This window comes from Gobio gobio (assembly GCF_949357685.1).
Source record: "Gobio gobio genome assembly, chromosome: 11".
Classification (NCBI taxonomy): Eukaryota; Metazoa; Chordata; class Actinopteri; order Cypriniformes; family Gobionidae; genus Gobio; species Gobio gobio.
Window position 1 is genome coordinate 6,355,835 of NC_137104.1, and position 13,769 is coordinate 6,369,603.

Sequence of the window (13,769 nt, forward strand, 5' to 3'; positions counted from 1 at the left end):
AGTTGTTATAAAATATGTGTGGTATTATGAAATGCCAAAAGTGGTGGAAATTAGTTTTTTAACCTCTTAACTGTCACCCCCCTTTTTGAGAATAGTCATGAAAATGCACTATCCAAACTTAAAGGGCTGTAATTCAAGAATGCTTTGGAATATAGACCTAAGTTTGGTCTTGTTTTAAAGAAGATACTCGGCAGATTATTGCTGAAGTGAAAGCAATGGAAGTTTAAATTGACTGTAAATGAAAAACACTGTACTAAATATTTTATTTTATATAATATATATATATTTTACAAAAAAAATGTTACTCTAAAATTACTATCAAATCAAAGCCATATGTCTAACCAAGTTGTGTTTCAAATTTGAAGTTGATGTCACAAAAATTTAAGTCCCCATGAGATTTTGTTTAGGCGCTGTACCAAAAATAGCCACCGGGTGTCATTCAACTTCCATTGATTGTTTTTTTGATGCATTTTCCTGTAAATTTCTGTCCAAATATCACTTCCATCACAAAACAGTCACCAAGTATGCAACCTTGAGACTCAAGACCTTTCTGACGATATGTGTTTTGTCAAGATTTTGATCATAAAGTAGTTAAAATACCTTTTGTAATACGAAACATGACACCGCCCACTAGGGGAGGAGCCCGCTAGAAGAATTTAGAGAACCGTTTCCATGGTAACGCAACGTCTGATTTCAAAACGGTTTTCACAGGATGAATTTCGAGTTCGTAAGCTTTCAAATGATACCCAATTTATAATAATTACGAAAATATATGATACAAAAAAAGCCGGACGGTGACAGTTAAGGGGTTAAACAAACTGCAGGAATCCATCGATATTAAACACTTTAAGGATTTGATTAAAACACGTTTTTAATCTCACATTTCACCCAAAGCAATAAAGCAGAAAATATTAAATGGATGAATACGATATTGCAAAACCAAACTGAGAACATAAGCTTTCCACTAGACTTCTTGCATGGCTCATCTGTTCTATTATTTGAAGTGCGCAGAGTTTATTTGACATAAGCATACATTCAGTAATTATGCTTATCTTAATGTTTATTGGCACATTAGCAGACGAACAAACCCTCGTGAATGAATGAATCCCTGTTAAACACATCAGTTCATCTGGCCATTATCAAACGCACACGTTTATAGTTTCACACAGCACGCATGAGATTCCCTTTCCTCCGTTTGTCATGATATGAAGTGCGTCTGTGGCGTAATGCTCTTCACTTTGTGATCTGCGGGATTGGCTGCTGCTTCATAGTTGCAGATTGTCACCTCATGTCTGTGAGCCTGTAAGAGGGAGGAAAAAGATACCAGATGAAGGATTTTATGATCCTATTTTCCATTTCAAGGTGTGACATTGTAAGAATATGGTGCATTAGTTAAAGAGCACCTATTATGGCATTTAAAATGTTCCAAATATTGTTTTAGAAGTCCCCAACAACAGTTTTGCATGCATGCAATGATAAAAAAGACTTTAGTTTTCTTATAATATGCATTTATTTTTACCTGTTTTGACAGCGATTCTCAAATGATTCCTTTAGTGATTCACTTTTCAAAACCCCGCCTTTACGTGACGCTAATCTGTGGTGATTGGTCCGATGACCCAGTCAGTTGTCATTGGTATAGTCTGTGCAGATATTTTTGGAAAAGGAACGCCCATCAAAGTCTTATAGTGACAGTAATTTGTTAATATGTGTCAGGAGTTATGAATATGAAAACCGCGTCTGTACCGTTTGATTGTAATATGAGCCTCAGCTGATCTCATTCATAAAAAAACTCCTCTATTCTCCTCACGAAGACTCGCGACAAATCAACATCCCTCAGGGCTTTTAGTTCAAAAGTGTGCAGATGAGGAGACATATTGATAGATTCTCATATGTCTGTGTCAAATTTCTAAACAGAGGAGTATTTTTTATTCAACACTTCCTCAAAATGCGCAGATGTAGCCTATTCATGAGCGATGGAGACTCTTATGTGTTGTTTTCAATTCATCCTGGCAGCCGGAGGGCGCTCTGTGCACATGTAGTCCATATATGGTACAGACAGACGAAGAAGATACCATGTGCCATAATAGAAGTCCATAATAAAAGCTTCCTGAGATCGCGAAACATGCAAATAGAGACATTTGACGACTAATAAACACTCAATCGCGACGATGTATGGTTTGTCTTCAAGCCACTTAGTCTTCAAATGCTCATTCTTGGGCAGATGAAAAAAGTTTGCTTTTGAGTCGCACTTCAGAACACAGCGTCTCGTCGCCATGATATTTTCTAGTTTTCACTGGCGTCTTGGAGCGCAATAAGTGGGCGTATCGTATTCAAATAACTTGACAAGTTGACGTCATCTAGTCAGAGAAAAAGCTTCGGTCTTCTAACGATTCTTAAAAATGACTCCGAGTCGACTCTTACTTTTGAAAGAAAATAACTATATATACGGTGCACTGTCATATTTCAAACTCTGCAGGATGTTTTTGTTCACTTAGATCTAGGTTACACACTACATGAAAGGTAAATTTCAAAATTCCATGATAGGTGCTCTTTAAGAATAGTGATGATTGAACTGGTGTTATTTGTTTTATCCAGTACTGACCTGTGCGAACTCTCCCCGCAGACCAATGTAATACACACGAGTGGATTCTCCACCAAAGTTTCGAGAGATGTGGATAGATAAGTGCTCCACGTTGGAGAATCTCGCAATCCTATAGAAAATGTTGGGAGTGGTCAACATATATTTGTAGCACAGGAGGTATAATTAAAGTGCATGGTAACATACTTAAAATTGCTTACTTGGTTGGATACTCAAGCTCAGCATGCGGATCCCTGTTTAGACGAAAGGCTTGCTCTGGCTCTCTGCTCGTATCATCAAATGACATTTGGGGGATGTTCTTGTACCTGCTCAAAAAGCATCCAGTTGCAACACACAGTCAGGTAAATTGTAGTTGCATTATCGATACTGCAAGAAGTCGGAGCTCATTTCAGCTGGGTGTGTTTTTAGGATGCAACAGACACTGTAAGGAATATCTACTATAAGAAACATTTATTTTACAGTGTCCTTGTTACATGTGCTTTTCATAGTAATGACAGTAAATTATGCATAATTACATGCAACTAACTCTCAACCAATCTCTAACCTTATAGTAAGTACATGTAGTTAATTAATATTACTTTTTACACTGTAACACGGACAGTCGGACACCTTGAAGTGTAACCCGTTATTTTAAGGGGACCTAGTTACATTGTATTTACTCAAATAAGTACGGAGTAATATTAATTAATTCATTAATGTACTCATAGATTTGCAGTTAGGGTTTGTTACTTGTAATTATGCATCGTTTACTGATATTACTATAGTAAGTACATGTAAACATGTCACCTTAAAATCCATGTCACCACTTTTTGCACTTTATTATCATTATTTAAATCTGTTAAATAGACCCAAAACTACACCCCTGGGCAAAAAAAAAGCCTTTTAATAGTCTTAAAATCACAATTTACTGGTAATGAAATGAGCAAGAATTGCACAGATACTGTAGTTAAAGTAACATGGACTAGCCTTCCCCTTTAAAGGGGCACTTCAGCGCTGGGAAGATGAATGTGTATTTAAACTGGGTCATTTATGTAGTAGAAATGTGAAATTATTTTTGAAGTTGGTGCCTTCTATGTGGATGAAAGACAACAACTCCCAGAATGCACTTGCTTTGCTGCCCAACAAGGCCACTCCCAAAGCCACGGCTACTGGTTACATCTCTGGCGCGTTTTCAGATCGCATATGGAAGCTAAACTTAGTGATGCACCGATCATGATTTTACATGGCCGATTCCGATACCGATTTTTTTCAAGAAAACTGGCCGATTCCGATACCGATTTCCGATGTTTTTTTTTTTTGCACAATAAAAGATGTTTATTTGGTATTTAACAGGCTAAATTGGCTTTTGGCTAATGAAAACAAGTCCTCAATCTGAAATTAACAGGAAATTGAATTGGAAATTAAAAGGCTGAAAGGTGAAATTAAAGGCAACAACTGCATATTCTGCAATCCAAACAAAGATGTTACTTAAATCAGCATTTGTTTTTAAATTCAGTGTAAAGAAAAAAAGTCTTTACCAGTCAAATTAAATAAAACCAAAGTATATAATTGTTCCAAAATGTTAAATCAAATAATGTTTAGTGCAACGAAAAAAACTAAGATGCTACAGCAGGTGCTTTTTAAATCAAATTAAGTCAATGTAATTTTAAGGTAAAATAAAAGGTAACACTTTAGAATAATGGTCATTAGTTAACATCAGTTAATGTATTAACTAACATGAACTAACCATGAGCAGTACATTTGTTACTGTATTTGTTCATCTTTGTTAACGTTAGTTAATATAAACATCACAGTGCATTAGCTAATGTTAACAAGATTTTAATAATGCATTAGTAAATGTTGAAATTAACATTAACAAAGATTAATAAACGCTTTATAAGTGCAGTTCATTATTAGTTAATGTTAACTAATGTAGTAAACTAATATTAACTAATGACCATTATTCTAAAGTGTTACCAAATAAAAATGTTCATCCTATAGGCTACAGAACTGATAGTATTTCATTTCAAAAGTGCATGCATGTTCTTTAGGCTACAAAAAGAAGTATTTCGGCTTTGTCACAAGTTAGTCTGTTTCGTTCTCATCCGATCCAACACGTGAGAAGCTGAGCTGAACAAACGCTCACTATCTGCGCTTGTGCAGGCGCGGAGAGGTAGGCTCGCGCAATTTCAGCTTGCGCAGGAAAGCGGCTCTTCATTCCCTTCAGCGGATCTCGTCTCTTCCCTCAGTTCTCCAGTTCCCGTTTGTAACACACAAGTGACATGTTTGCGAATGATTGCAATATAGGCGTATGTGCACGCGGGCGCACTTCCGGAAAAATCGGCAGAAAAATACAAAGAAAACCGGTTCCGGTTTTTGGCCGGTCAACCGGTGCATCCCTAGCTAAACTTTCATAGGAATTAATTGAAACATTCACTTTTCTCTGCACCTCTCCGTTATGAATGCCCGAGGTCGAGCCGAGCGCATTTACATTCTGTGAGTGAGATCTCTCCCCTATGGGCGGGTTGATGACATGCAGAACAGCTCCTTCTACTGGCTGTAGTCTCTAGCCTCTGGCCAAAAAAATCCTCCGATGACACTAAATGACGATATTTGCGTAATCAGAAGATTGTTTCCAGAAATAAAATGCATAATTCTCTCGTCTCAGGGGGATATGAGGGGGGAGCACCATAATTCAAATAAACTACCGGGTTTCTACTGATACAAAGCTTCATGTTAAATCACTAAAGTGACCCTTTAAGCTGTGTGGGTGAACTTGCAGACAGCTTTTTACAGGAAGGAGAGTCAGTGTTGATCCACTCAATGTTAATGGCTTCAAACTGTTCATGAGTAGTTGAAAAATTTCTTTAAAGGGTTAGTTCACCCAAAAATGAAAATTCTGTCATTAATTACTTACCCTCATGTCGTTCGACACCCCGTTTTCAGACCTCCGTTCATCTTCAGAACAGAAATGAAGATATTTTAGTGTAAATCTGATGGCTCTGAAAGGCCTCCATTGGCACAATGTACTTCACACTCTCAAGACCCTTAAAAGGTACTAAAGACGTCGTTACAAAGTCCATCTCACTACAGTGGTTCTACAATAACTTTATGAATCGGCGAGAATAGTTTTTGTGCGCAAAAAAACCCTAAATAACGACTTATATAGTGATGACGATTTCAAAACAAGGTATCATGAAGCTTCGAAGCGTTATGAGTCAGTGAGTCGAATCATGATTCGGATCGTGTGTCAAACCGCCAAACTGCTGAAATCTGGCGATTCAAACTGCTCATTCGACTCACTGACTCATAACGCTTCGAAGCTTCATGATGCCTTGTTTTGAAATCGTCATCACTAAGTAAGTCGTTATTTAGGGTTTTTTGCGCACAAAAACTATTCTCGCCGATTCATAAAGTTATTTTAGAACCACTGTAGTGAGATGGACTTTGTAACGACGTCTTTAGTGCCTTTTAAGGGTCTTGAGAGTGAACCGTGCATTGTGCCAATGGAGGCCTTTCAGAGCCATCAGATTTCAACTAAAATATCTTCATTTCTGTTCCAAAGATGAACGGAGGTCTTACGGGTGTAAGTAAGTACGAGGGTAAGTAATTAATGACAGAATTTTCATTTTTGGGTGAACTAACCCTTTAATTAGTTTAATGTGAGACCAAATATTCACTATAGGGTTCAAATCTGGACTCTGACCGGGCCAAAACATGTTCTCAAGCCACTTCCTGAAGCATTGCCTCGTTGATAAATACCATCTTGTTCCTCTTTTCATAACAACTTGTCATTTGTGGGAAGCAAGACATTCTGCAATATTCTTCTGTACTCCAAAGCATTAAATGTCTTGTTATAGTGAAGTAGCTCACCAATGCCAGCAGCTGAAAAAGGCTCCCTGCACACTTCATGCTTCACTTATTATTATTATATTTCTCAGCAGATTTTCAAGGACGCTGCTCTGGAGCATCACCATGCAACTCATGTTTCATTGCGAGTCATCACTCACACACAACTTGCCAAATTCTGCCAAACACTTCATTCTGCCTTTGATTTTAGCTTTTTAAGAAGTGCATTAGCTTAATTTTGGCTAATTTTCTGACCAATATTTTGTGGTTAAAGCCACAATATGTAATTTTTTGCCACTAGAAGTCACTTATTCAAAACAAAGGTGTAGCTTGATGACGCCTTGATTTCACGAAGCTTTTATTCTGCCTCAGTCGAGCGCTTCCGCTTCTCCCGCTCATGCGTATGTGGGGGAACGCAGTGCTGTTTATCATATTAGATACATTTGAATGTGTTGAAAGTTGTTATAATGCTACTCTGTGCGTTCACTCTGCAGCGAATGAGACACTTGTTCATACTGCAGTGAGCTAGATCGATGTTAGGGACGGTAAAACATGGTACTCACAGTAAATCAAGAAAACGAGATATAAACAATAAGACTAACAGTGTTGAGCTACATAACAATGATTAGTTTTCTGGCCATGAAAAATCCAAACAGTTGCTCTCCTGTCTAATAAACACATCATATTAAAACTAGGGCTGTCAAAAGATTAATCGTGATTAATCGCATCCAAAATAAAAGTTTGTGTTAACATAATATATGTGTGTGTACTCTGTTAATTATTATTTATATATAAATACACGCACATTCATGCATATATTTAAGAAATATTTGCATGTATATACTGTATATACATTTATATAATCTATAATATATATAAATATAAATGTTTTATATATAAAAATAATATTTTTTTCTTAAATATATACATGCTTGTGTGTATTTATTTAATAATTAATTAAATAATAATTAACAGAGTACACATACACATTATGTAAACACAAACTTTTATTTTGGATGGTGATTAATCGCGATTAATCTTTTGACAGCCCTAATTAAAACATATTTGGTGTTTCCATGGTTTCTACTAATTAAAACCAGAAATCGAAGGTAACACGGGTATGATGTCATTGATAAGCGACGCACAGACACGATCCGCGTCCTGGTGAAATTGCTTCTTTCTCTGGATTTAAAGGAACATGCCGACTTTTTGGGACTTTAGCTTATTCACTGAATCCCCCAGAGTTAGAGAAGTCCATACATACCATTCTCATCTCCGTGTGTGCCATAACTCTGTCTGACGCACCCACCGCTAGCCTAGCTTAGCACAAAGACTGGAGGTAAATGGCTCCAGCTAGCCTACTGCTCAATAAGTGACAAAATAACGCCAACATTTTCCTGTTTACTTGTTGTGATGTGTGTAGTTACATCGTGGACCAAGACCGAAGGAAAATTAAAAGTTGTGATTTTCTAGACTGATATGGCTAGGAACTATCCCTGATATTACGCAGCACCTGAAAATAGGCTAACTTCCGTCAACATAACCAACGTGAAAAACTGCTTTCACAGAGAGCATGCTTGGGACTATTTTTAGGCGCTGTGTAATATCATTGCACCGCTGCACCCATGGGACGGCACAAAGTTCCTTGATTATTACACAGGAAGAGAATAGTTCCTAGCCATACTAGTCTATAAAATCACAACTTTTCATTTTCCGTTGGTCTTACTGTGCGTTCTCAAAGTGGCCGGAAGTCATTCATTTTCAATGGAAGCCCGGCGGCGAGAGTGGTGCAGCGAGTCTTGGACGATTTGGCCGTTGAGGAGAGTTGAAATCAGGTCAACTTTATGGTAATGAGCTATGACGCGGTTCGGCGGCAACCAATGGGAATGTAGAAGTGCACCGCTTGAGATGATTCAAGAGAACGCAGTGCTGTAAACTTTTGTTCTGACCACATTAGTTCCCAAGCAAAAAATGGAGGAGAGGTTGATCGTTGCTGTGGCGGGTTTGATAAGAAGGCGCGCAGCATTATTTATAGGCAACATTTTAGCTCCAGAACGCTTGTTTTTCAGCGGGAATACAATTAATTTCCTCAAAACAACACCGATTTGACCAATTGCATTAATGCTGCACTTCACCCAGGAGTCAGTTATTGTAATGTAGGCTGTACACAAATTAATGTTAATTAAAGACTCCTATAAACTGCATGTTGAAATTAGACTAGCACTTAACCATGAACACAAAACCCACACCACACAAATGGCTTTAATAGTTTTTTTTACTTTTACATTTAAATTATTTCATGAGGTTATCTTATACGGTTATACCCTACCTGTGGTCAGTCTGCACAAATGCCGATCAACATGATTGTTTGCTTTGCAGCCGCTTTAAATACAATTTTAAAAAAGACCAAGCATTCGATCTGCATCAGAGCGGCAGCGCGTCCACAAATCTTTCTACAGCGTCGATGGCAGGGCGGCGGTGTGAACGCACAGTTAGTATACGAGGTAACTATACACATCACAACATGTAAATAGGAAAATATTGGCGTTATTTTGTCACTTATTGAGCAGTAGGCTAGCTGGAGCCGTTTACCTCCAGTCTTTGTGCTAAGCTAGGCTAGCTGGAGCCATTTACCTCCAGTCTTTGTGCTAAGCTAGGCTAGCTGGAGCCGTTTACCTCCAGTCTTTGTGCTAAGCTAGGCTAGCTGGAGCCGTTTACCTCCAGTCTTTGTGCTAAGCTAGGCTAGCTGGAGCCATTTACCTCCAGTCTTTGTGCTAAGCTAGGCTAGCTGGAGCCGTTTACCTCCAGTCTTTGTGCTAAGCTAGGCTAGCGGTGAGTGCGTCAGAGAGAGTTATGGCACACACGGAGATGAGAATGGTATGTATGGACTTATCTAACTCTGGGGGATTCAGTGAATAAGCTAAAGTCCAAAAAGTCGGTGTGTTCCTTTAAACATTCTTGGAAACATTTGAGATAATGTAAGTACACAAGTCAACTAAATATATAACATTGTTCTAGTGGTTTTTGGATATTTTATTCCAAAAATCTTAAGACAATTAAAAGCTTTGTGTTTAGCCATTTTGTGCCCAGGGGTGTATTTTACAGTTTCTAAAATGTAGTGTTGCAACTGCCCATGTTAATATTCCTTAAAGGGGTCATAGAATGACATTTTTGTACAAGTTAATATGATTCTTTAGTGTCTAAATGAAAAGTTTGTAATATACTTTAATTAAAAATTCTCATTAGTATTGTAAGAAAACACTCATTTTACCTGGTCAAAACCAGCTCAGTTTTCAGCAAGTCATTTCAGTGTATGTGACTTTAAATGATAATGAGCTCTGCTCACCCCGCCCCCTCTGCTCTGTGGGGAGTTCGGTTCGACCCGACACAACACCACAACACACGTGGAGTGTTGCCTTGACAACATTTGAGGGTATATTTTCGAGAAATAATGGCAACGGGAGTCTCTGAGGACGCATCTAAGCAACCTTATCATTTTGAACCGGAGTCGGACCAGGAACAGATGACGAACCCATCGAAGTTCGAACAGGACGTTTCTGAATGGTTGGTTAACGTCATGTCACTTTGATCTATCTTTGTACTGGCAGAGTAGTGTAGTTGCTATGTGTTTACTGATGTGTTAGTTCATTGACAGATTGATGTTATAAGATTTTTTTTTACATTATTTCTTAATCAGTAACAGGCACCGTTATAAACCATGTACAAAAGTAAGCTTAGTGTAGTGTTACCACGTTAACTTTATCACCCGAGTACACAGTTTGTAATAACAAACATAACGCGTTGTTCATTATAAACGTGGGATTATGAATTATATTGAGAACGTCATACACAGAAAGCATGCTGTAATGTAACTTACCCTGTAAACTTTAGCCTCATTCATCGTGAAGCGTGCAAGCGATTTGCAAAGATTAATATAAAGGTTAATAAAACATTACTCTCACATCTTCCTGAGGTGCAGTAGGAACACGATCCTTTTTTCAAGAGCAGCTTATTAGCAAAACCTGCTTTATACTGACGCTCGTTTATAAAGCAGTCTGCTGAGAAATGATTCGCGCTAACATTGACGTTGATCGGGGGGAATATTCCCTTCTAAAACAAAACTCAGCAGCCACTGGGTCTTCAGCGGTTCGGATTTAGGAACATCAAAATGACTGCTGTGTTCGTTATTACACCCAACAACACAACACCACAATCGCTTAGACGCCATTCTGCTCCAGCGTATCAACAATGGCGGACTGATGACAGCTCGCTCAGGGCGGGTCTGTGTTGAAACGCTGCTGTCAATCAACAATCTTAGGAGGGGCGTAACCGTGTAACGTCACACGATCAGACGGCTCGATTTGAGACAGGGGAAAATATATAAGGAGATTAAAAAAAAACACTGGATGTATTTTTATCATTATAGGATGGTTGTGTACAGGCACTGCCAACACACATTTCCGTATAATCAACTTGTAAAAGTGCATGTACCATTCTATGACCCCTTTAAAAAAAATGCTCAGCAAGTTGCAACACTCATTAATGTAAACTGTAGTTGCATTATCCACATGTGAGGGAGCAAGAGGTCTCATTTCACAGTGAGAGCAAACTCACAGTCTCATTTCAGCGGGGTGTGACTCATCATCTTCTCCAGCAATAATGATCCCTTTCAGCTTCACGCTACCTGTAAACCTGCAGATTTAACCACGCGCATTAACTACATCCACATCTGCTGGCAAAGCATTTCTTACCCAGGCAAATTGTATTAAACAGAACATGAATAGGATCAAAACAGAAACGAGTACAAGAGGATGAATGCTGTTGTGATATAACTCTTACGGTATATTGAACAGAAGCTCCTCGTCAGCATCACTTTCAACAAACTGAAAATAAAATGGGAGATATACATTAGAACAAACAGAAGAGCAATCAGATAATAAAACAGCCAGTGCATTTAATTCTCTATTCTTTTAGTCAGAAGAGCTCGCATTAAGTAAAATAAACATTTAAATATAATTCTTCATTTTAGTATACAAGTCTCAATTCCTCAAATACATACACACATTCATATACACACAGATAGATAGAGAGAGAGAGAGAGATAGAGAGAGATAGAGAGAGAGAGAGAGATAGAGAGAGATGGAGAGAGATAGATAGAGAGAGAGATAGAGAGAGAGATGGAGAGAGAGATAGAGAGAGATAGAGAGAGAGATGGAGAGAGAGAGAGATGGAGAGAGAGAGAGATGGAGAGAGAGAGAGATGGAGAGAGAGATGGAGAGAGAGATGGAGAGAGAGATGGAGAGAGAGATGGAGAGAGAGATGGAGAGAGAGATGGAGAGAGAGATGGAGAGAGAGATGGAGAGAGAGATGGAGAGAGAGATAGACAGACAGAGATACACAGATAGACAGATACACAGATGGATAGACAGACAGACAGACAGACAGACAGACAGACAGACAGATAGATAGATAGATAGATACACAGATGGACAGACAGACAGACAGATAGATACACAGATGGACAGACAGACAGACAGATAGATAGATACACAGATGGACAGACAGACAGACAGACAGACACACAGATGGACAGACAGACAGACAGACAGATAGATAGATACACAGATGGATAGACAGACAGACAGACAGACAGACAGACAGACAGACAGACAGACAGACAGACAGACAGACAGACAGACAGACAGATAGATAGATAGATAGATAGATAGATAGATAGATAGATAGATAGATAGATAGATACACAGATGGACAGACAGACAGATAGATATATAGATAGATACACAGATGGACAGACAGACAGATAAATATATAGATAGATACACAGATTGATAGACAGACAGACAGGCAGACAGACAGACAGACAGACAGACAGACAGACAGACAGATAGATAGATAGATAGATAGATAGATACACAGATGGACAGACAGACAGATAGATATATAGATAGATACACAGATGGACAGACAGACAGATAAATATATAGATAGATACACAGATTGATAGACAGACAGACAGGCAGACAGACACAGACACACACACATAGAACAAATATGGCTTTAAACTTGCTGTCAAAATCTGCAAAAGATCTGCCAACCTTCGTCTTGTCAGTGCGTTGATCCCAAGGCTTGAAGACCAGTTTACCGTCTCCGTCTCGGCTCTCATTCAAACACTGAAGCTTCTCGATATCAATGCGTCTGTACAGCTCATATTCCACTCCTCGCTCCGCTGGCTCGTGCTCGCATTCACAGCAGCCGTGACCGTGTCCGCCGCCGTGGCCGTGACCGTGCCCAGACATGGTGTGAACAACGGAAAAAGTGCCAAAACCCTCACAACTATGCTCAAAGGAGAGAGATATTCGAGAGCTCGAGCGGCTTCTGTGACATAAGCTAAAGTCGTACAGTTACACACAGGTGGTAGAAGTGGCAAAGTAGACAACACGCAAACACGAAGGGTGGAATGTGATTGGACCTTAAAAAGCAAGGGAACCAATGAGGAGCGGAGTTTGGAGTCGCGTTCTTGTGACGCATTGGTCGCTCTGCGTCTGCGCGTCCTGGTCTAAAACAAAACAATCTGTTCCAATAAATTAAATAAATTAGAAAATTGTCATTATTTACTTACTCAAAAGCTGATCTAAACCGCTACGACTTCAAAAATGAAATGTTTTGGCAGAAAGACAGCCCCTCATTTTACTTTATTTTGTATAGGGAAAAAAGATTAGCCGCTAGCATCTTTTGTGTTCCACTGATGAAAGAAAGTCATACAGATTTGGGATAAACGTTTAAGTGAAAGGATAGAGTGAAAGGTTACTTACAGGATCATAATCAAAACAATTCAGTGGAAAATGATATTAAAGGTGCAGTGTGTGAATTTTAGCTGACCCCTCCCTTTCGAAGCACATAGAGAAGCTACGGTGGCCAACACAGGACAAAAATGTCGTCGGGAGAGAGATTAGAGAGTGACTAGCGCTCTTTAGAGCAGTTTGTCCATTTAGGGTTACTGTAGACACCAAAGACTGTATAAAAAATATGGACGTAGTGTCCGTGACTTCACCCATAGGATTCTGAAGAGCAGTTTTGAAGCGTAGAGTAGGGTCGAGTTGGCTGTCGCCATCTTGGCAGCGCGTCAACGCTCGTCACTCCCTGATAACTGACAATGGGCAAAGAGGCGGGACATGGGCGGAGCTGAGGTGATGCGATGACTAACAGACAGCAGATAAATGGCTATCCACCTGTCACTCAAATTGGCCACGCCCTTAATTATGCAGAACTTTAAGGCTTTATATAATGTAAACGAATGAGTTATAAAAACATTCACCCTCCT

At 39.0% G+C, this 13,769-nt stretch overlaps 1 protein-coding gene across 1 annotated transcript; it reads right to left on the minus strand.

Moving 5' to 3' along the window:
* Positions 1-849: 849 nt before the first annotated feature.
* pithd1 (PITH (C-terminal proteasome-interacting domain of thioredoxin-like) domain containing 1) lies at positions 850-12,927 on the minus strand. Its single transcript, XM_079829675.1, has 6 exons — positions 12,544-12,927; positions 11,267-11,310; positions 11,042-11,119; positions 2,800-2,904; positions 2,603-2,711; positions 850-1,300 (listed from the first exon to the last, which is right to left on the minus strand). The coding sequence occupies exons 1-6, from the start codon at positions 12,742-12,744 to the stop codon at positions 1,199-1,201; spliced, it is 639 nt and encodes a 212-aa protein (XP_079685801.1). The 5' UTR covers positions 12,745-12,927; the 3' UTR covers positions 850-1,198.
* Positions 12,928-13,769: the final 842 nt, after the last annotated feature.

Coding starts and splice junctions, on each gene's coding strand:
- pithd1 (XM_079829675.1), bottom strand. CDS start 12,744: ATGTCTGGGCACGGTCACGGCCACGGCGGCGGACACGGTCACGGCTGC. Junction 2,905..11,041: donor CACCCCGCTGAAATGAGACT/GTGAGTTTGCTC, acceptor CTTTTTGAGCAG/GTACAAGAACATCCCCCAAA. Junction 2,712..2,799: donor GAGCTTGAGTATCCAACCAA/GTAAGCAATTTT, acceptor CATTTTCTATAG/GATTGCGAGATTCTCCAACG.